This window comes from Clupea harengus, chromosome 9 (assembly GCF_900700415.2).
Source record: "Clupea harengus chromosome 9, Ch_v2.0.2, whole genome shotgun sequence".
Lineage (NCBI taxonomy): Eukaryota > Metazoa > Chordata > Actinopteri > Clupeiformes > Clupeidae > Clupea > Clupea harengus.
The window spans coordinates 19,160,784-19,184,375 of NC_045160.1; the positions used below are offsets into that span (position 1 = coordinate 19,160,784).

At 45.2% G+C, this 23,592-nt stretch overlaps 1 protein-coding gene across 1 annotated transcript in view; it reads right to left on the reverse strand.

The window, feature by feature from the left end:
• Positions 1-477: 477 nt before the first annotated feature.
• Positions 478-23,592, reverse strand: part of cdon (cell adhesion associated, oncogene regulated) — a 31,518-nt gene continuing 8,403 nt past the window's right edge. Inside the window, exons 2-20 of the mRNA XM_031573750.2 lie at positions 15,568-15,700; positions 15,178-15,456; positions 14,208-14,354; positions 13,792-13,935; positions 13,322-13,606; positions 12,811-13,080; positions 11,630-11,968; positions 9,994-10,274; positions 8,622-8,796; positions 8,148-8,264; positions 6,843-7,052; positions 6,384-6,565; positions 5,423-5,528; positions 4,261-4,383; positions 3,694-3,885; positions 3,133-3,413; positions 2,815-2,894; positions 1,674-1,936; positions 478-1,216 (exon numbers count right to left, since the gene is read on the reverse strand). Coding sequence (XP_031429610.1) covers positions 1,071-1,216; positions 1,674-1,936; positions 2,815-2,894; positions 3,133-3,413; positions 3,694-3,885; positions 4,261-4,383; positions 5,423-5,528; positions 6,384-6,565; positions 6,843-7,052; positions 8,148-8,264; positions 8,622-8,796; positions 9,994-10,274; positions 11,630-11,968; positions 12,811-13,080; positions 13,322-13,606; positions 13,792-13,935; positions 14,208-14,354; positions 15,178-15,456; positions 15,568-15,640 — 3,693 coding nt within the window. The 5' untranslated portion in view covers positions 15,641-15,700 and the 3' untranslated portion in view covers positions 478-1,070. The remainder of the gene's footprint in view (positions 1,217-1,673; positions 1,937-2,814; positions 2,895-3,132; positions 3,414-3,693; positions 3,886-4,260; positions 4,384-5,422; positions 5,529-6,383; positions 6,566-6,842; positions 7,053-8,147; positions 8,265-8,621; positions 8,797-9,993; positions 10,275-11,629; positions 11,969-12,810; positions 13,081-13,321; positions 13,607-13,791; positions 13,936-14,207; positions 14,355-15,177; positions 15,457-15,567; positions 15,701-23,592) is intronic.

Sequence of the window (23,592 nt, forward strand, 5' to 3'; positions counted from 1 at the left end):
GTTATGCTGATAGTTGCTTACGAAGCAACATCATTAGGAGGACTGACTTCATCAGATTCTATTAAAATATCAGGTAAAAAAAAGAACCAATAACGGTTTAAAAGTTGCTTGGGACACCTTGTGTGTGTGTGTGTGTGTGTGTGTGTGTGTGTGTGTGTGTGTGTGTGTGTGCGTATGTGTGTGTGTGTGTGTGCGTGCGCATGTGTGTGTGTGTGTGTGTGTGTGTGTGTGTGTGCACGCATGCAAGGGGGCATCAGGCGGTCACGGGAAAAGCAGTGGAGCAGAGAGGGGGCTTGAGGAGAGAGAGCTGGGGGGGGGGGGGGGGGCTCTGTGTTCACGGGTCAGTTGCTGCTGAGGAGCCCATCAGTATGCCACATCAAAGCACGGCCAGAAATACCTAACACTCTGGCTTGTGTCTCTTTCAAGGAACAGGGAGGAAGGGGCCGAGCAGGCAAATAATCAGGAAAGAGAGCAGGATTCAGACTTGTCCATATCATCTCCTTGTAATACAAAATTTTACACATACAATGGCTAAAATCCACCAACTGTGGAACACAAATGAAACAAAAGAATAAAAATTATCTTATCAACAAAAAAACATAAATAATATAAAAGATGAACATTTTAAAAACAGATACATTCATATGAAATATTATATCACTACTACAAAAAATAAATAAGTAATCTAAGCTTTTTCTTCTTTTTTTCTGATAGACCTCCCAATGGAGTAGTAGTTTCAGTTCTGTGTCACTTCTTCAGCGTACTGTTTTGCTCCTCTCTTTTCACTCTTTTCTCTTCTCTCTCTCTCTCTCTCTCTCTCTCTCTCACATACACACACACAAACACACACACACATACGAACACACACACACAGACACACACACACACACACACACACACACAGACAACATCACGCACTCTCTCTTTTCCAGCTCAGGGAGCAGTTTCTGTAGTGTCCTTAGTGTCCCACAAAGTCGCTGATCATGCTAGTGCTTTCCTCTGTCCTCCATTCCTCCTCTTGTCTTCTCCCGGGTCCTCTCCTCTTTTTCCCCGCGTACGCATGTTTGTGTTCAGACCTCTTGCACACCAGACTGGATGAGGTCTCCATTTAGAGAGCTGGAGGAGATGAAGGATACTTTCTCCTTACAGTCCAAATCCGCCAGACTCTCCCAGCACACCACTGGCTCCTCAGTCTCCTCCATCTGGGGCTCCTCATCTGGAACATTCATGGAGAAGAAATGAATTCCAAAGGGAGTGAAAACCACACAGAGAACAAGACATTCAAAATACTTCACAAACAAGCATATAGTTTTGAGCACTCCTTGCATGTAATAGTTATTTCAGTAGTCACGGTACAACATTGCACTGCTGCATACTGCAATGGAAATGCATTTCTGACTGATGGTGTCCAGAATCAACACAAGCTGACATGTGCCACTTTAGAAATGGGCTCTCTCAGGACAAGTTATCAGAAATTGAAATGTGTCCGTGTGTCTCCCCACACATCAAACTACTATTTAGATTAGTGGCTGTAATATGCATACAGAGCAGTGACAGAGAGATAAACACAAACATATGTGACAGTCTTTGCTATGAAATAAGGCAGCAGGCCTCACAGACGACTCCTATTAGAGCCTCATCACGATGAACGTGTGAGATGTTTGACAGTTTACCTCTCTCCTCCACAGAGCTGGGCTCCTGCTCCCCTGGGGAGCTCTGGGGAGGGGGCAGAGTGTTGCCCTGGTCGTCCTCCAGGTGGTAAGGCCTGTCGTTGCGGGCGTGGGGCGGGAGCTGGGGACTGCCAGAGTTCACGTAGCACTGTGGCGAGACGTGGCTTAAGGGAACCATCTCAAGACCGTCCGTCTGGCACGGTGCCACGCGGTGCATTAGTGGGAGGGTGCCACCGGGGAAAGTGCCATTGGTTTTTGTGTAGCACCTGAGAATGAGCGCGCGCACACACACACACACACACACACACACACACACACACAGTGGATTAGTTGTCATGAAGCAAAGTGCTTTTTCAATAGTGGAAATAGTGAGAACTGTCAAAGTTAGGATGACAATTTGGGCAAGAAAGTGTCTTCTAAAATACTGAACCTACTGAATAGTTTTCTGGTTTTGTTAGACCTGTCACAATACAACATTACAAAAGTGTTGGATTAACGATGTAATGCTATTTTACAAAAACATGATCCCTTTAAAGATTTGAAGCCACTGCCTCAAGTTTTAAAGTATGCTTTTGCTTCGCTAATGACTCTCACTCTCCTCAGCAGAACCTCCTCCCTCAATTTCACAGATACACACACTGATGCACTGGTATATGGGGTTTCATCCTAAAGTAAACAAAGCTCATGTCACCTGCACTGGACTCAAACTGCAGTCTCAGGCATGGGTTTTGGGCATGCTAACAAGGAAGCTAAAGCCCATATTATATCGACTGGATGCTGTATTTGTGTGTGTGTGTGTGTGTGTTTGTGTGTGTGTGTGTGTGTGTGTGTGTGTGTGTGTGTGTGCGTGCGTGCGTGCGTGCGTGCGTGCGTGCGTGCGTGCGTGCGTGCGTGCGTGCGTGTGTTTGATTTATACTGTAGTTTTTAGAAACTCCTTCCCAAATGATACCATCTTTGATAATGCTGGGATCCAGACCATCAGCTGATAGAATATGACGTGTGTTGACTAAGAGGCTAAACGACTCATACGTATAAGACCAAACATGTGAGACCAAAACGAGCTTCAAAAGAACCCGCGTGTATACAGCAACTGACAACTGAGTTCTATGTGCGCATGTGTACAAGTCCTTCAGTCTTGTTTTACCTGTTGTTGTTGCAGAAATTCTGGCAGCTCATGCAGTCAGAAGCGTCAGCCTGGGGCAACGTTGTATATATGGCTCCTCCCTATAGTATCAGAACAAAGACATCCATCACACTTTCTGACAACTACAGTACTGCCGCTGGTGGAAACAGTACAGTTTTGACAGCCCATACAAACAGCGTGGAAATGTCTGACAAGGTGTTAAGTTGTGTCATGAATCTTTTCATTTAAGCTGTTGACAGTTGCAGTCTTCCCCTGACTGATCATGGCATATGAGTTAACAGTGTCGAAGACGTCAGTGCTAGTATGACAGGAACTTACATTGTGCAGGTGATGGGGATGGGAGTGCTCGTAGTCCATGGTGCCGTGCGGCAAGGCGGTATCCCTGGGGTGGGAGTGGTTGGTGGGGTACAGACCACCAGTGCCATTGAGCAATGCCAAGCCATTGGGCACCTTGTGGTGCAAGTGGTGGCAGCCCTGCGATAGCATGGGGGTGCTGTGACTGTAACCATTGATGCGACTGGAACCGGACAGGGCGGCGTACTCCAGCACGTGTCCATTCATCTCCGCTGGTTGGTACAGGTAGCCAGGTGGATCGTACTCTGTCAGGGACCACATCACACTTCAGTTTCACACGTAAATTACTACCAACAGGACACTGATGATAGCAAACCTTGCTTGTTTTTGTCTCTTGTCTCTGTCTCTTTTTTGCTAAGCTAAGCTAATTAAGCTAAGCTATCTGCAGGGATGGCGATAATCATCCTCAGAGTTACCAAGTTTCTTTGCAAATGCTTGAGTTGTCCTGGAGGGGCCAATCCGGCCTTTGTGTAAAAAAACGAACCCAATGAAAACCGGTGTGTGTGCAGCTGTGTGGGGACTCACTGTGCATGCTGTTCTGCTGACGGTTCCTCCACAGACACATGGCAATGAACGCCAGAAGGATGAGCACCATCACGCCGAGCACACAGCCCACGATCACCGACAGGAGTCCACCAGCAGAAGCAGGGGGTTCTGGGGGATCGGGCTCAGGTGGAGTAATGGGGTGCTGGCTGGGAAGGCCCGGGGGCTGGCGTGCTGCACGGGAACAGAGATAGAATTCACTTGGAGATAAGATAACAACAACAACACTAAGGTAACTTATGGAAAAATAAATCACACCCATAGCCTAATCTCCAGGACATGGCATAATGATACATACGCAGCAGTCAAACTGACAAGACCACAATAGCCTTTTCATTGACTAGTCTTTTCACACGGATCCTGTGTCCTTTGTGACTATACTTGGGCTCTTGTTTTTTTTATAACTCCAAGAACCCTCTCTACCGACTGCACTCCATTGAAGAATCACCATAACAGTCCAACAGAAATGTATTCTTTACTTTGACTTTTATTGCTGCACACACCAGGATTAAAGACAAATTGTGAGTGTTAGTGTTGGTCGGCTCTCACCTTTGGTTTCACAGATCATGACGTTACTGAATTCACTCTCCCCTCCATCATTAAAGCACTGCATCTTGATGTCATAAGAGGTCTCTGCCTGAAGCTGGCCAATCAGGTGCCAGTGCTTGTTGCCTGGAGATGAAGGGGGGAAGGTGACATAGTTACACTGAGCTGCATGTGAAAGCCAGTGTTGTTCCTTCTCAACCACATTCATATGTTCCCCCACTGCCTCTTTTTCCTTCTCTCTCTCTCTCTCTCTCTCTCTCTCTCTCTCTCTCTCTCTCTCTCCCTCTCTCTCTCTCTCTCTCTCTGTGTGTGTTGGTTCCACCAGGGCTCAGACAGTGGGTCTACTCCAGACAAACTCCATATATGGCAGCTTGCTGTTTGTTCTGGCCAGCCTCCAGAATCCCTGCAGCACACACACTGGGCAAGCGGTACTGTGCAGTACAGACACATATACACACATCTATGCACAGACTCAACTCCTCCACCATATGAAGGCTCTTTAATCTGGCATGGTAGCCTTTCTAAGAATAAGTCTCTCTCCATCTGATTCAATATAAACTCAATAGAGACTGTCACACCCACATATGAAACAGAGCAGGCACAGGTTTTGGACACAACAGTTATTCAAAAGAAGCATACACATACACACAGAGACAGGCGCACACATAGACACCCATAAGAGAGACACACAAACACACATACACAAACACACTCAGGCAACTGAGTAGTTTGGCCTAAAGTACGTGGCCGTGATCCCTGGCAGTATGCAGCACAGAGGGAGCTCTGGGGTCAGAGGTCAGGGGAGGGCTCAGTGGATGAGACGATGTGAGGCGGTGTGAGTGGAGGTAAGGCAGTAGGGGGGTGGGTCAGTGGTCACATTCCTTGTGTCAACCTGAGCTCCACTGGACCAGGCGGTGTAGGGTTACAGTTCAGGGCCATTAGCGAGGCAGCCATTTATTAAAAACACATTTTCTCCTGCCTCATTACCTCAGTCCAGCATATCCCTGCACTACCCATCCATCAACACACTGACCTGCCCAACCCCAGTAGCACCACATATCCATCACACACACACACACACACACACACACACACACACATACACACCCTTTTATATATGCACACCGAATATGCACATAAACATAAACGAGGCACACTCACTAACCTTCCACTGTATCTCTCTTGTAGTCACTGTCGTTGTCACTGTCCGTGGGCCTGTAGTAGATGTATAAGCCCTGGATGGGGGTGTTGTTGTTACTGGATGGTGTGTACTAAAAAAAAGGGTAAAAAGAAGAAATAGAGTAGAAAGTTATGAAAGTAACAAAGCAGGACAAATGATACATGTCCTGAAATCCCTTTGAGTATTGTTGAGTTATGAGTCACACTCAGTTGAGATCTATTTACTCTTATTGCAGGAAAACCTGCTGTAAACTGGCCTCAGAGCAGTATGGTGGGAGTAATACACGTATGCAAGTGGGGAATAATGAAAAGTGATCCCCGTAGCAGTGGGACTGGGCTGGGTAGAGGCAGTGACCTCAGTAAGGTTAAGATTACAGAGAGGGTTGAGAACATAGCTGGCCCACTTCAAGCGCCGCGGAGCCAGGCAGAGAAGTGGGTCTGTCTGGTGGTCACAAACCAACAAACCCTGAAAAGAAAAGAAAAGTCTCCCCCCCCCCCCATCTCTGTATGTACGTCTACCCCCTTCTCTCACATTCACTCTTAATATAGCCCTTCACTCCTCTCTCCTCCAAATCTGCACAGGGCTATCTATCAGCCCTGGAAAACCACTCTGATTCTTAGTCTGTCTGTCTGTGTATGTGTGTGTGTGTGTGTGTGTGTACGTGTGTGTACGTGTGTGTACGTGTACACATGTGGATGGATTAGGGGAGGGTCAATCCAGGGCTTGGCATACAGACAGCTAGTGAAACAGCAGTAACATGCTGCACATACTGACTAAACATGAAAGGCCATTTGTCCCAGTGCCACTGTGGGGTCCTGCAGGCCTTCCTGCTGTGGATGTAATGGATGTAAGATAGCTCTATAAAAAAATAAAAAATAAATATATATATACCTATATATATAAAAGATATCTCTATAAGGTGAGCAAGTGTTGCTGCTGTACTCACAGTCCAGCGCAGCATGATCTGAGTGTCACTGACTGCGTCAGTGTTGGAGATATGTGGCCCATTTACAGGGCGGTTTGAGATGGGAGGACCGACTGCAGACACCTGGTAAGGCCTGGAGGTGGCGCTGTGAGGGCTGTCCCCAAACATGTTCATGGCGATCACACGGAACCGGTATGTGGAACCTGAACATATGGGAAAGATGAGAGCAGAAACCTGTCAGTGTGACAAATGTCAGTAATCTACTTCAACTTCGCTTAGAATAGCCTTAAAGGTGATTAAATAGTATGACAGTTGTTCAGCCTTTTTCCATGTACTCTGTGGTGATATAGGCATACAAGTTATTTTCCTTGGGAAAGTGTGAAGCATGCAAGAGTAGTTAGGAAAAGAACCCTGTTAGGGTGAAAGTATGTCTGGGAGGAGGCCAGCATCTTTGGTCATGTCACAGTCTGTCAGACTCACCTGGTTCTAGATTGCGAACCTCCACTGACAGTTTTAAAGGTGAGATATTATCAGCAGCAACCATCCACTCTCCACTCCGCCCCTGCTTGCGATATTCGACACGGAATGCTGTGATAGGAGAGCCGCCATTGGCCCGTGGAATCCAAGTTACATATGCTGAACTCTCAGTTGCCATCGAGATAGTAGGCCTATCAGGAGCCTCGGGGACAGCTAGAAAAAAAAAGAAAAAAAAACATGACGTGGCATTAACGATTTCTTTACAAAGAGACATTAGAACAAATGGAGAAGGATATTAGAAAGATCTTCTCCATCTCTCTGGGCGAGATGAGAAGGGTGGGGAGATAACAAGACACATACATAACCATGGAGGACAGCAGGGAATGTGTACTTACTGAGAGAGCGCTTAGCCATAGAGAGGCAAGGAGAGAGTGAAAGGAGAGAGAAAGGGGTTAGGAAAATAAAGACAGCAGTGGTTGTTATGATTCCAATAAGCACATACACACACACACACACACTTGAATGGCCTTTCCACACACACTACACACATGCGTATGCAAAGAGTTGAATGCTTTGGACAGCAACATTAACTTCGTTGGGAGTATTTACTAAAATGTTTTGCCTAAATGCCACTGTAGTTATCTCCCTCCTCCCTCTCTCATTCCACACACTTGAAATATCTCTCACTCTTTCAGCATGTAAACATTTTGTTGTGATTTGTTGTGTCCATCGCTGTGAACACTCTCCTGTTTCACCCAGTCTCTTTATATGGTCTGTGATACACTACACTTTTTGCAAGAAGTCAAATAAGATAAGCTACAGCATCTGAATTCTTTGCATGTAGCGAAGATCATTCATAATGAATTTGCTCCTGTTAAGATGTATTCAAATAAATGATAATACACATTTAATCATTTCAAATGGAATCTTGGTAATGACCATCAGCAATTAAACTCACTCACATAAAACACATACCCATCCCTTTTTTCCCCTTGTACATTTCCATGACAGCGTACAGGCCAAGAAAAACTAAACAGAACAGATACCATCCAAACATCCAAAGTTAGACAGTGGAAAAACGAAGAGGCTATGCAAAACATAAGATCATATTGTATATGAATCCATTGAAATAATTTATAATTGCAAATGTCTTAATGGTTAAACTGGTCTATAATCTTTTCCATCAAAGAATTGAACCATGGGCCATTTTTAGGCACACATGCTGCAGTATGCAGGACTGCTAAGTGCTTAAAGGTGCAGTATGCAGAACTGCTAAGTGCTTAAAGGGTACCCAAGAGCTCCTCTTACCTCTGTCTGGAATAACCACACCATAGTGTGTGTTGCTATTTTTATCCTCCGGAGTTTTCTCAGGTACAGAGACGGCCGGAGATTTGGATGGAATCTTGTTGGCGGGTGAGATTCTTTCTGTGGGTCAGTATAATGATAAAGAAAATTTCAAGCAATATGCCTTTTAAAAACTAATGCCAGTACTGACATATGTTGACTATCTAATGTAGCTATTGACAGAGCATCACATTATGCTACTGGAAAAATCCGGAGGAGAGTATAGGTGACTTCTGATCTGTACTGCTTTTCTTATCGCTTAAGTCAATTATTATATTGAGTTCATATCTGACACTTTATCCCATGTAACAAGATCACTCTTTGCAAAAATACCTATTTTCAATAACAACTTTACGTTACTGGTCAGCAACACATGTCTGAGCTGATTTGTCGTGGTCTAAAATGATATAGTCTGTGGGAGTGAATTGGTGTACTGACCCTTCCCCGTTCGGAAGGTGAGCATGGCGGGCTGCCCGTCCCCCACGGTGCTGCGCGCCACCATCAGCACCTCGTACAGGCTGGTGGCCTCCAGGTCATTCAGACGCAGCGTGTTCTCACTGCCAGGCACCCGCACTGTGTGCCAGCTGCCCACTACATTTCCCATCTCGTTCACCTGCAATACACACACACATACACACCTTTACTACAGGCTCATGGTGGCTGGGCCACCCCTTCTGCAAACAATCCTAGCAGATAAGCATACTTACCACACTCTCACAGGCAGAGAGCCATTCCACATATCAAAACCAAACAAACAGACGGACTGGCCTTTTGCCTGTGTCAACCTTCTTTCCAGATCCTGGCCTTGACCGAGTGAAATCTACTCGGTGCATCCGAGACAACTGTCACATTTTCCAGGGCCAGTAAACTTCAACAGCCTACACATTCTTAACAAGCCAACTATCCCAGTTTTTACAGCCCGAGTGAGCACGTTATCAGATGAAATACAACCTTTAAAAAGGAAATGGCTCCTTACCCAATCAGGCCTGCTCTTTTCATTTTTAGTCATTACCCTGGGCTGGAAAAGCCGTTGGCTCAAATGAGCCTAGCAGTGGTTATGTGAAATCGGAATGGGTCATTCCAGGTCAGCTAACCTAGGGCTCAGCGGGTCAAGTGAGGGTTTTTCCATGGAAAAAAAGTCAAGCCAAAACGTGCAGACATGCCAAATTTCTAAATTGCACTCTGAGATTTCCAGTCGGTATAATTAGTATTTAAAAGTTTGCCCTTTTCAGGTTCTTTAGATCTTGGACGGTGTATCTCTTCTGGCCAGGCTAAAGCATGTTTGGAGAGAACAGCAGGCATTTTCAGTTTTGGTGTCCTACAGGCCTACATTGTTGTGTTAAGCCTAAAATAAAAAGCCTGCTGTCCCCACTTGCTTTGTGATGAAGGAAGAATTATTAAATAAAGACCTTAAGATAAACACAACTGTCATTCCCACTTAAGACAATTGTTTTATTTTATTGACTAACTATCTGATAGACAAGATGCCATATGCAACAATGTTTTAGTGATTCTATGAACGTGCTGACTTGATAGCAAGACATTTTGTTTTTGTTAATGGTTAACAGTCACATGAAGGGGAGATAAAGACACCTGTCCTTCCCACTAGCCTGCCAAGCCCTTAGTGAGCTGATGTGGAATGACCCAAATTGTAGATATCATAGCATAGTATGTCTGTAGATAAATCGACAAATAGATACTTTATTAATCCTGAAGGAAAGGGGGGAGGGGGGTTAGAGAGAGATAGAGAGCAGGTTAATGTGTGTTTGTGTATATGTACAATGTTTTTAGTTTTTTTCCATTTGCATACCTTACGGTATTTGACAAAGTACGCATTGATAGGGATTTCTGCGTCTCTGACAGCCTTCCACTCCAGGTCGTAGATGTCAGGCCTGTGAGTCTGCGGAGGGCTGATGATGACCGGTGCTTCAGGAGTGGGCCGGTCGCTTGTTCTCTCCGTGGGCTGGCCCATGGGGTCACCGAGTCCCTCCTTGTCAAGCGATAAGAACAGCTCATCTCCCTCGTCACTCTGAAAAGGGTGGATGGAGGGTAGGGTCTCCCCTGGCATCCCCAACGTGCTTGGCTGAGGATCTGTCACACACACACACACACACACACAGAGAGCCCAACTGTGAGGATAAGCTTTTAGTGAATAGATCAACAGAGGCTATATCCCTGCTTGATTAGAATGATTTCTTAACGCTATGCAATCTTTTTCTAACTTATGCAGGCATGCAGTCCTGTCTGGTGATTGGTCATGGCCATGCTTTGACATCCGCAACACAGTAAAGGAAACATCCGATCATCTGTGTTTCAGCAGCCCTGTAGGGACAGTGTCGCTCTGACGGGATCTTAGCAGACGCACTGGCTGCTGGGAGAAGCCCAGGCAGAGCTGGATCAAACAGTGACTGGGCTGGAAGGTTTGGCACTGTGAGCAAACTTTTTTCAATCTACATAAAATAACAAGCCAGGCCTACGCAGCCCTGCATAATAATGCTTTGTTTGTTTGTTTGTTTATTTGTTTGTTTTTACATTAAAACTGCACTGCAGCCAGAAGTCCACCTGGGAAATTAAGCAAGCTGGGAACATTATAATGCCTGACACGAATTTGGCAGCCGTGGGGGTGGAATGTTCTCTGCAATGTCTTGGAGGACAGGGTTTGTGTGTGTGTGTGTGTGTGTGTGTGTGTGTGTGTGTGTGTGTGTGTGTGTGTGCAAGCAGTGTACAAGAGAGGGCCAGCCTGGCTCACTGGTACACAGGCTAGGAGTAACAGCAGGAGTGGCTGCATAATTTAGGAGCGGGAGTGTAAACATATGGAAATAGTGCTCTGAGGAGCGAGGTTTGCCATGGGGACGTGGACTAGGGTCGTGTGCCCTGATTGGCTTGCAGGTTTTTTCGTGTGTGGTGATGGTTTACTTTACAAAACAAACAAGCCGTAAGCTGGTAACACGAGAGCTGGTGCTGGGAACACCGCCAGCTGCCTTGCATTCCACGCACCGATCATTCAAATACCAGGGAGAATCACACCACAAGCTCACACACAAACACACAAACACACACGCTTACACTTTCTCTATGCTTAACGCGCTCTACGGTTTCTCTCTCCATTGCCCACTCTGTCTATCTTGTCTCATTTTTGTTCCATCTCACTGCTTTAAAGCCACTTCTCACGCTGCACTGTGTGTTATCTCTATTTGCCGTCTATCGTGCACTTTCTCCATCCGTTCTTTTTCTCCCTTTTTTCACGTAGTTGTGAATAATGTGTGCATTATCCTCTGGCCGAGGGGCGCAGTGGGAGTCGATAGATCTTTGCTCAGCACTCATAAAGACTCCAAACACAGTCTGAGGCTTGTTCCACCTGGACAGAAATGAAGGCTGGGCATGTGGAGCTCTGCAGAGGTCAGTCCATTAGCTCAGAGAGACACTAAATCACCCGAGTGACTCACCTACAGTCAGCGTGGCCTCTGCCTGTACCGAGCCCTGCTGGTTGGAGGCTTCACAGAAGTACTTCCCAGCGTGGGCTGTGGAGACCGCCTGGATGTAGAGTGTGCTGCTCCCCGGTCTGGACCAGACGAGATGGGGAGGACCGTCGCCAGGGGCTCTGGCCGGGGCCGGCTGTGGCAGGAGCAGAAGGGCAGGGTCCATGGCAATGGGTCCAGCGGCGTTATGCCAGCGGATGACGGGTAGGGGCTGACCACTGGCGTTACAGTTAAGAGTCATGGCACCACCCTCCACAACTGTGGTGCTCATGGGAGCAGTCAGGATGACAGGCGGCGAATTGGGACCTAGAGCGACATTGAAAACAAAGTATACATACACGTTAAATTATATAATAAATTAGATTATGTCTGAGAGGCTTGCCCACAGAGGAAGCTGTCTAGCCCACCCCTATCTGATTCTCTTGACATCTCCAGACCTAACAGTGCAGTTCTCTACCTCCCCTATCAAACACATATATGAAGCCTCAGAATAAACACCCATGCTCTTTACTGCGTTTTATCACAGCAAAAAAAAATAAAAAAATCTCTCTCCCGCTCTGCCAAGAAAAAAAGACACAACCCACACAATGTTTTTTTTATACTTAACGGGAGGCCAGTGTATCTATTCCTTCATTAATCACGCAGGGGGTGATGGGATGGAGGCCTGACAAGCAGCTGCAGGAGCGTACCATGCTGAGAGTGCGGGGTGCAAGGAGGTTAGTGTGTGTTCATAAATAAAAGGCAGGCTGTGTATGATGTTGACAGCTGGGTGGTCTGTTCCTCGTCATAACCTTCTACAGCAACTCCTTACATTCCACTGTCTGGGGGCTTATCCCTGACAGAGCGCACAAAGCTCACACTCATGGTGCAGCCTGTGCAAGCCCAGCTTCTGAGTTGCTATCCTCTCATTTGCTCAGTTTCCCCCTCCATTTCACATCTCTCCTCAGCAGTTCTCCTCCCTCCTGTACAATGCCATCCCCCTTTCTGTTCTGCTTTCTCTGCACTCTTCTATTTTCATCCCCCCTTCGACAAACAGAAATGACCAGTCTTTATAAAATAACTGATTTGATCTCTATTATGTCACATTGTAAGTGCTGCCATATTGAAACCACTTTTTTTTTTACTTGGTTAATTGAGAATGGACCAACCTGATTGGACAGTGAGTCTGCCGCTAGACTGCACCGAGCCAATCCCATTGTCCAGCAGGCACTGGTACATGCCCTGATCCTGTTGTAGCAATGAGGAGATGATGAGAGAAGAGCCAGACATCTGGAGGTGGGGTGAGCGGCTGATTGGGTTAGAGTTGAAAAGCCAGGTGACGTTGGGGGTAGGATTTCCCTTCACTTGACAGGTAAATTGCACAGAAGAGTTGAGAGGTGACACCTTGTCAGTCAATCCAGCAACTAGTGATGAAGGCTCTGAAAGGCACAAGCAAGGACATTTTTAGCTATATCACCTGCTCCTTTTCTGCTAGAATATTCTATTTTATTATATAGATATTTGAGCTGTAGCATCTATGCTGGTCTATGTATCTGATTGAGCTTCAGTATACATTCAGTTTAGTGGGAGATTCCAGTCCTTACTAGCACTGTTACCGTATCCACAGCTAAATCAAGAAAATGGCATGAATAATTTGACAATTATGTGCCTTAAACTCACCAAGCACATTCACAGTATAGTTGGCACTGGCCATCGTGCCTCTGTTAGTCTGCACTGTGCAGCGGTAAGCCCCACTGTCAGCAGACATCATGTCAGTCAGCACCAGGTTTCTATGTAAGACTCTTCTCCTTGAACCCAGTGACACCTCCTTCCCATCCTGGGTCCACTTGACAGCAGATGATGGATTCCCAGACAGGACACATTCCAAGGTGAGGGACTTGGACTGTTCCACAGACAGGTTTAGGGGGGTAGTGGGATAGATGATCATTACAGGAGCAGCTTCATCTGGGTGGGGATTGTGGAGACAGGTTAGTGTTCCATGTGAGCAGTCTCATTGCTTATGCCATAAACAGTGACGGCATCATAATCCAGTACAAAATCTGAGCTAATGCAATTATTTAATTCCGATCTGATCTAATCCCATCTAATTATTTGGTACTGGTCAATAAACATAAGAAAGTTGTCCTTACCTTTCACTACCACTTTAGTACCATGAGCCTCAGCCCTGGTTTCCCTGGTGACGGGGTTGTAGGCACCACACTTATACATGCCCTGATGCTCAGGGGTAACACTGACAATCTGAAGATTTCCAGATGGTAGGAGTAAATACTCATCTGAAAACATATAAACTATAGTGAGAGAAGGAGAGACACAGTGTGAATGTGAGTGTGTATTAGAGAGAGAGTTTGTGTGTCAGGGTTGTATGTATGTGTGTGTGTGTGTGTGTGTGTGTGTGTGTGTGTGTGTGTGTGTGTGTGTGTGTGTGTGTGTGTGTGTGTGTGTATGTGTGTATGTGTGTATGTGTGTGTGTATGTGTGAGGGTGTGTGTGTGAAAGAGAGAGAGACAATGTGTGTGTATCTGTGTGTGTGTGTGTTGTCTCTTTACCAGTGGATTCCTCCAGCCACCTCCCTTTGACACGGTAGCGTGGCAGGGCTGGGGGGTTGCTCGAGGGTAGCTGGCACTCAATCAGGGCTGTGCTGCCTGTTGTCACCGGCAAAGACCGCCGCTGACTTTCGCCAAACTCCTCGATGTCTGTCCCAAACACAAACGCACACGTACACATGAGCAGAGAGCATGTAGAGTTTGAGTGAAGTGTGTCTTGTGCGTGTAGAGATTGTGTCTAGTCTATGGAGAGTGTGAGACAAGTGTGTGTGTGTGGAGTGTACAGTGTGTTAGTACTAGTATGCATGGAATATGTATAGAGTTTGAGTAAAACATGTTTGTAGTGCATGAGTGTTGTGTGAGGAGAGTATGTGCTTTAAGGCGTATAATGTGCCCCATATGGAGCTGCTAGAGGAGTGTGCAGTGACTGTCACCCTCTGCTCAGCCTTGTAACAACTCAGCACAGGAAGGCCCCAGCATCATTAAGGATACTGCTGAAGTGGTGTTTGGAAAAGTGCCAGAGGGGGATAAAACAACTACTGCTTCCTCCGTACACACCCCCTTCCCTTCTCCGGCACTTTAGTGGGCTAAGCCATCCTTACAAGGTGTCACAGGCAGGAAATGCGCCTTTGTGCCCTCAAAGAGACCTGTCTGTCCCTGCTTCTCCAAATCACTTTGAAATAGGTATTTAGATATTACAGTTTGTATTTCATGGTCTTTTAGACCATCTATTTTTATTTTGTATCCATATACTTTAGACTTAAATATTTGTCTTTAGTTCCAACTTTGGGGCCTCTATGATGTGCTACTGATTATCATCCTGCAATTTTTTTTCAGACAAATCAGCCACTCCTATGGTTCACATACTCGCCTTTCAGAGAATAAGTCTTTGCATAAGTCTTTGCATTTTTGATGGATGTGTGTGTGTCTTTATATACAAGTGTATTTGTATGTGCTGCACATGTGTGAATACCTGCTATTTCCACATGCGCATAGCGGCTGATGATGACCCCTGCTTCAGATTGGGCCAGACACTGGTAGGAGCCCTGATACTCAGGCTGCAGAGAGGGAATGGCGAGGGAGCCGGGCTGAAGCTCCACACCTTTTAGGGCGCCCTGCTCAAGCGGCTGCCCCCTGAAGAGCCACCACAGACGGGCAGAGGCAGGCCTCACCGAGCAGAGCAGCTGCACCTCACCGCCCTGCTTCTGCACCACCGACACAGGCTCAGAGAGGAAGGACAGGGACGAAGAGTCTGATGGAGACAGCAGAGTAAAAAAGACAGAGGAGGAGTTAGACGACGAACACGAGCTTTGGACTGCGGACAGTGATATGGACGAGATGGGAGGAGTGGAGGTGAACTTACAAGCGCAGCTGATGAACAGGGCCTGGCTGAGACAGAGCACTGCGGGCAGCACCCTCAGGCACCCGCCGGCCATGATGCCCCTTCACCTCCGCCAGCTGCACAGGAGTACACCCCGTCTGTAGACACACCAAGCCTGCAACAGACATACAGTGCAACATGTCAGACTTAGACACACACACAACAATACACACACACACACACACACACACACACACACACACACACACACACACACACACACACACACACACACTACACAAGAGTCAACAGAGTAACATGAGACGAGTTAAATGGAATCAAAGGGCATAATATTATCAACTGGACTGTAAGGCAAAAGTCATGTATGCAAATACATGAGGGATCCTGCCTGGCTGTCTCCACCATAACTGGCTGATACTCCCACTCCCTCCACCCAGGGAAACACCATGGCTTGGGGGCGCTAATCCCAGAGAACACTCACAATAATCTTCATGACACATTGCCTTATACCTCCACTGATCCCACCAAGGCAGCCCCCGTCTCCCCCTAAATCTTTTACCCTGACCCTGTCCACTGTCCCACTGAGTCGCCATGGAGCCAGGAATTCTGTGCCCCGCCCCCCCTCAGTGCCCCCACCTAGCCGCTGGCCGGGTTGAGGAGACACTCTCCTTTCACAGTGGGTCGTCTAGCCTAGCCTGAAGACCAGCAGCAGACAGCACACACACACACACCCAGACAAATGTAGTGTATCAAAATGAACAGAGAGAGAGAGAGTGGAAAGAGCATAATTAGGAGCATTCCTGTTCCTCTTTTGAACCCATCTTTTTTTTAAGCCACCTCCATTCCTACCAGTCCTCCTCCTCTATCCCTCCTCCTCCTCCTCCTTTCTTTGAGGTAATCCGGAGGAGCTTTGATCAGGGGTTCTCTGGTGTGTGAGCTCGGCTGGAGCAGGAGGCCGGGGGCACAAAGGTTGTCCAGCTGCGATATTCACACAACAGTGGCCATGGAGCTCATGCTACAGCCACGACAGCCTCACAGCACAGCCAGCCAAGCTGCCCTGCCACAGGGCCAACACAGCCGGCAATGAGGCCTCGGCTCAGTCTCAACCTCATGATCAGTACTGTATAGCTGCAGCCAGGTCCCACACCCTCAAGATCTGGCCTAATGAAGACCATTTAAAGACCCTACAGACCAGACCCTTTTAGATGCAGCCAAAGAGCATGTTTTACAATAGCATGTCTTTACGTTGGTGACTCTGGTCTGACTCTTCAACTTTTTGCAAAATCACACGTGAGCAGTTTTTAGGAATGGCATTAAGCTGGTAAACACTTCAGACGAAATGCTCAAACAGGAAAGGCCAACAGCTTGCGGCCTGTTTATGTCAAATGTCTACTAAACACTCCTGCTGTAATTCAGTGAGTGTGTCTTCTATCTCAGAGGTACAATGGATGCACTGTTCTTCTTTAATAGCCAGTTACACAGCTTCGCTCTGGCGTGACTGTTCATTAACTCTGTTCCTATAGTCTTCAGAACGTCTTCCGCTGATATTAAATCTCAACTGCTGCTGACAGGGTCACTTCAATAGTTGAGTCATTCTTCTGTTCACACTTCCAACTGCACTATAATTTTGACCATGTTTGATTTATTGCACAACTAGAAAACCAAATGTGTTTATAAGAGTGAATAGGCCTGTATTAGAAAATATTCAAAATATTTGGCAAAATAAAGTTTAAAGAGAGTAAGCCTACTTTTACCTACTCAAATTTAAAATGTGGGTTGTGTTTGAATGTCACATAAAATCAAAAGGCCAATCGATCAATATTTACAATGGCGCTACACATGGTGAAAAAAGAATGCGCAAGTTGCACTTCGATGTGTTTTTTTGTGAGACGAGAAACCAGCCAAGAGTTATATTTGTCCGCATTGTCTATGTAAAGTAATAGGCCAACAGAATTTCATTCACAGTCAAATAGATACTTTAGTTCTATTGTTGGGTAACAGATTTTTCTTGTAGTTTGCCATTAGCATGTTACTGAGATTAGCTATGTTATATGCAGTGTGGGAAATCAACATGTATGTTTGCATAACAAGCTAATTTGATGAAGAATATAACATTAATCATTAAGCTGGGCAAAACGTAAAGCAAATAGTCCCCAGATAACTCGAGAGTGTGGTTAAAAAGAAAAAGATCTATCTAATGTCAAACTTGTGCCGAGTGTGCTTTGAATGCAGGGATAAAAGTTGGCTGAATGTTTATGTTCATATTTTTATTAAAATTTGCATTGCAACTTAACTGCCATGAGAAATTGTGGATCCCAAGGCCAGACCAGTTATGAACCACTGGGTTAAAGCTCAGAGGGTTATGACACAGCAATGTCACTTCTTCCGCAACAAGCAGGTTTAAAACCATATTCAACTCTAAAATGCAGCTAGGCTAACACCAGAGCAATTGCCCATTAGATTTCAGTTCTGTGTACAGCAGGCCGAGCTAAACAAGCCTGTAAACATCCTGAGGGCCAGCTGAGCACACAGAGCTTACCGTGAAAAAGTAAATATTCCAATAAAACAGGAAGTCCTTGTTAGTGGTACAAATGCATGTGATCACCTACAATGCATTTATCACCTGGGTGATGGGTACCGGTAATCATTTATAGGAAGAGTGATAAAATGATGCATACTGTACACCACAACATCGTACATACGATTTGGGGTTTAAAGTGTTGATCTGATGTGAATGCATAGACCCACACCCTAACACACACAGACACATGCACACACACACACAGACACAGGAGTAGTATCTGACAGCTACAGCCCTGGATGTTTTATGAATATCCCCGGTTCTCAAAAAAGAACAAAAATGTTACATTTTTTAACAAAAATAAGAATAAAAAAAAACATAACCCCGGATCTATTCATCTGTCATTCCAATCATGCATTAAAGCCCTTGAAATAATATATTGCTGATCACTAGTACGTTAGGGTTCTCTGTGCGTCATTGAAGAAGCAGATCTACTTCACCCTACCTTGCACGCACATGCCCATTTTGCCCCTGATCAAAGAGAGAGAAAGAGAGCCCACCGGTTACAGGGCTTGTCATTGTTGGCATCTGGCGGTAGCTAGCTAGCTAATTCACTATGGCAAGACTTGAAAGCTGGACGGATATAAGAAGGGTTTTTTTTTTCAAAAAGAAAAAGGCAACCAGGTGCAGGAGAGGCTAGAGGAGGTAGAGGAAGAGTTACTTTTGCTGACCATTTGGGCAAGAGCAAGATAAAAAGGAACGAAATGATGAGAACCATTTAGGCTCACCTTTAATATTTCCCAGTTTAAAATCGATCTCCAGACACTTAGTTATTCGCACCATTGGCATATTATGTACATAATTTCCGTTTTATAATACACTACCCCATCTGAGCAAGAAATCTCAGTTGAGATGTCTGACCCAGTCTAAAGGTCACAGGCGCCAACATTTTGCTCCATATCTCAATTTTAAGCCATAACACACCCTTGCACATGTATAATACACTACCATATCTGAAAGATCAATGCACAAAGAATGAACAAAAATTATCGACGCATTTTAGAGAAATACTTGTTTAAAACTCGGGCCAGATGTAACAGACAGTGACATTTCGCGACCTCTCTCAAAGGGACAGCATAATGCAAAGGCCTGTCTTGCTATAAACTGTATTGTACTTGTACTTGTCCTGTACTTGTTGTACTGTCTTAGCCTGTCAAAGACAAGGTGCTTCATTACAAAGAATCATAGGATACTCTGGCCCAGGACCAGTTGTGTGTGAGGGGCCAGTCTTTATTTGAATAATTGCTGTCAATATGAAACTACTGTGTGTTTATGTTTAATGTTTAAGATCCTAGTAATATTATTGTAGTTAGCTGAAGTGAATTATGGTGACTACTCTATTACTAGGACCTTGAACATTTTAAGGTGTATACACAAGGTTTAAGGTGGGCACTTATTCAAATAAAGACTCAAATTTATATTTCCAGTAGGTGACAACACGTCTGCCACAGACAATCTTCTGTTGTGTTTTCCATGTGTGAAAGAGCAACTGCGTACAATGTTCGGACCTGATTCTCCAGACAGTGTCTGGAGTTCATATGAGAAAACAGCTTCTGTTAGCTTAAGGACACCCCAGAGCTGGTCCCAGAGAGCACCAGTCAGGCCATCTATCTGACTCCCTTCCTGTCCTCTGTAGGAGGGAAGCAGCTCAACATTTTATCCACCCCTGTTACTGTTTGGCCGCACATATTTCACATAAATCCACAAATCCCTTCAAAGAGGCCAAAACCCAACTGTGGGCCTGGATGCGTGTGTGAAGTACGAGTAGATAGTAGTGTGCGTGTGTGTGTGTGTATGTGTGACTGAGACCAGTGATTCTCTCCTATCTGCACGCCCCAACAGGTCCTCACTGCCCCCCATGCCATCCGCTCCTTGCCAGAATAATGGTATATAATTACAATAATACCAACAGTGTCTCATGACACACGCGCTAACACATACATATGGGAAGGTAGATGCTCGAGCTGGAGTTAGTAGGAAAACTATCATTGCAGACACCTCCACATTTGTACTCCATATTTTTTTTACTTTTGTCTTGTTTGCACCACAGCATACGCGTGAAGAGCTGCCCTATCAGTCTCAGCAATCTGGCAGAACGAGGAAACACAGGGGGCATCATTCCTGCCTCTTATCTCCCTGCCTTTCTTCTGACATCCGCCAGCATACACAGGGCCCTGGGCAGACAGATACTGCCAGGATATCTTGTATCCCCACATCAGAGAAAAGCCAACCAGGATGCTTGGCTGTCGAGAGCACAGAGAGCTCATGAGGAAGCACAAACCCAGGCGAGAGCAGAGGGCTCAGACATGTCCCATCACAGCTGGGACGCCACACTGTGGAGACAGAGCACCCCACTGGAGAGACCGTGTCTCCCTCACCAGTAGATTTGAAGATAGTGGCGGTAGGAGCTACATGTTTGGGTCAGAATATTCATTTCTCACATACTTCATACCATCATCAAAGTTTCAGCTGGTTTCCTCAACTGAGATTTTACACATACCCCTAGGTCAGTCCAACGTGTTTCATCTGATCTTCAGTCAAGGTAGGTTAAGGCACTGGAAATCAGTGTCTCTTGAGAGCTAATAACTTTCTAAGTCAATGTGATCAGAAACCTTCAGCATTAAATGCTACATAAATCAATTAACTATATTGCACAGAACTTTTGTCCTGGAGGACAGTCTTTAAGTTGTTGAAATAACCTGTCTAGACTGGAGACCTGTTTTCATGATTGCCACCATGTCTAACATTGATAATGCAATACTTACGTTTAAGACCCATCCACTAACAACCACTTGCTTAAGGAAAGCCAGCCCAGCAACATGAAATAGTCGGTTCTCTAATATGAAGGTGATCACGTCAGTCACTTTCACAGAAGAGCTTAATAAGAAATAAAACGCCCAAATCTAAACTTAAAGAATCTCATAAATGTTCCTGTATGTCTGGGAAGATATCAAAATCTCCAAAATATCTGAGAGCAGAAAAAAACAGAAAAGGGTGTTTAGGTCTTAAATTGCATCTTAAATAATTACTGGAAATTAGGGGGAAATTGCGTGTGTTAATCATATTTGTGTAGGCAGTTGTAGGAAAGCAATCTGAAAACTCAGAGAAGAAACTACATAGAATGTAGAGGATATTACTGGTAATCTAGCCATAGATATGGCTAACACAATAAGGTCACATGACTTAGATGTATGAATAGAACGCAGCAGCCTCCCTATTAACTCCATGCTGGGCCGCTCAAAGCTGGTGTCACTGATTGGGTCGCTCTGAAGAAAGGGGCAAATAAACTTTGTACCAGAGAGGGAAGGGCTGTAAGCTGAGAAGACCTGCATGTCTTTTTAGACCCTCTCCACATCCAGCTGCCCCCTTCACCCTGTCCCACTAGGTAAACACACACAAAGGCAACACAAGAGCACATCACCAACCCCTGAGGGCTGACAATGAACAGGTCACAACTAGTGCCGTGAAAAGATAGACAGATAGAGAAAGAGTGAGATAGGCGATAGCCTACAATTGCATATTACCCTGAAACTTCATCCATTTTAGCTATATCACAGAGTTTAATATTGCCAACCTAGGCTTAATTTCCATTGTCACACATTTCCACTTTACAGCTGATATCCATATGCTCCAGAGTGCAAAACATAGAGAAGATCATTGCATGATACCTCAGGAGTATCTGGAAAACTGGGAGAATCTGTAACAGGAACGAAAGTGGTAAAATGTGGAAGTTATTTGTGAATGATACTAGAGGAGTGGAAGACAAAGAGTGTGAGTGTCTGTGATGGTCTACTGTGACCTGTGTGCTGAGAGTGACTCACAAAGCTATACCCCAAACCTGTCTGCACTCGCCCATCTTTTCACTGACAGAGGATCTTTTACACAGACATTCCTCAGAGTCTCCACCAGGTGATGAGAGAGCAAGACAGGGGAGAGAGAGACAGAGAGAGAGAGAAAGAGAGAGAGAGAGAGAGAGAGATAGCAAAGGGGAACGACACACAGTTATGATGGTAAGAAAAATAGCCAGACAGGAAAAGAGAAATGAACAAAAGTAAAAGTGCTGAAAGAACCAAAACACTGTGAGAGTTAGAGACGCTGAACAAGGCGGGGTAAAGAGGACAGGCTGAGAAGAAAATGGCAGACAGAGAGAGTGATAGATAGCTGGACTGAGGACTGGGTAGAGATGAGTCATGTAGGAAGTAAAGTGCACTGCAGAACCTCAGCTCATTTCAACATCTTAACGGTGAACAGAGATAGTTCAACATTGTACAAAGGTATGTGTAAATATCTTTTGTGTTTAATAATAAATTGACAATCACAATTCTTTTACAAAAAGAACAAAACATACGGCACAAAAAAGGGCATAAAGCATGCATATCATCTACATCAAGAAAGTAAACCATTCATTTGCTAGTTTGCTCCCAAAACTACATACAAATGCCCCTAAGACTACAGCCATATTTCTCTCACAGGTCCGATGTGTGCTTCAGTGTAGTTGTCATATTTATGTAATTGGAACATGATAGGTTCTTATAGGCTGTGATGTAGAAACATTTTCTACCCAGTTGGCACACCCATCGAGATTTCCAATGATACTTCTTTTTGTAAAGTTCTGGAAATAAATTTATGAAAATAAATACATATATTTTTTTTAGTTTTGATGGGCTATAAATATCTCTTCTCTCATTTCAAGACCATCACTGCATCCAGAGGCTGTGCACGCTGTGCAGACCCATGTTGATGGCCTGAATGAGACTGTAATTGGCCTCCATAGGGCTGTGAGAGCAAGGCACAGAGGCCAGCAGGGGCATCCTGTGGAAGACTAATGAGTGGAAACACTGGGATAGAGCAGCTTCTCTCTGATTATAGAGAGGCATTGTTAAGAAAGATGAAAAAAGACTACCATATGGGTCCAAACACAGGGAAAAAGAGAGAGACAGATCTGATTTAGAACACATTGAAGGACTTAAAGCAGAGGGAGAGGGACAGATGCAGAGGAACTGATTTCAGGAATGAAGATGAAGGGGAAATCAGAGGGTTTTCACTGTGCAGCAGCATCATAATGGCCATTGTCCACTGAGACACTTAAGGTTTTTAAAACTTAGGGTTTTCTTTAAATTCTCTCCTATGAATGAGCATTCCTTTTTGCTTTAGAATCACTTGTTTTAAGTCGTTATACCAATAAAGCATATCTGAATTGAACTCAACTGAGAGAGAAAGGACCAAGACAGAATGTGTGTTCTTTGGGGGATATTAAATGTTCAGGGAGGCTTCAAAAACAACCAAAAGTCCTCCCTGTTGACAGGAAATAGAATCGTCTGTGAGGTGTGGGGTTATGGTGCTACCTAGGAGCTGTTGTTGTTGTGACAGTATGTGTGGTTGTGTGTGTGGTTGTGTGTGCAACTATATTACAGAACAATTACCATGGCCTTATTGAGAGCAACATGGTGAAGGCTGGGTGCAGG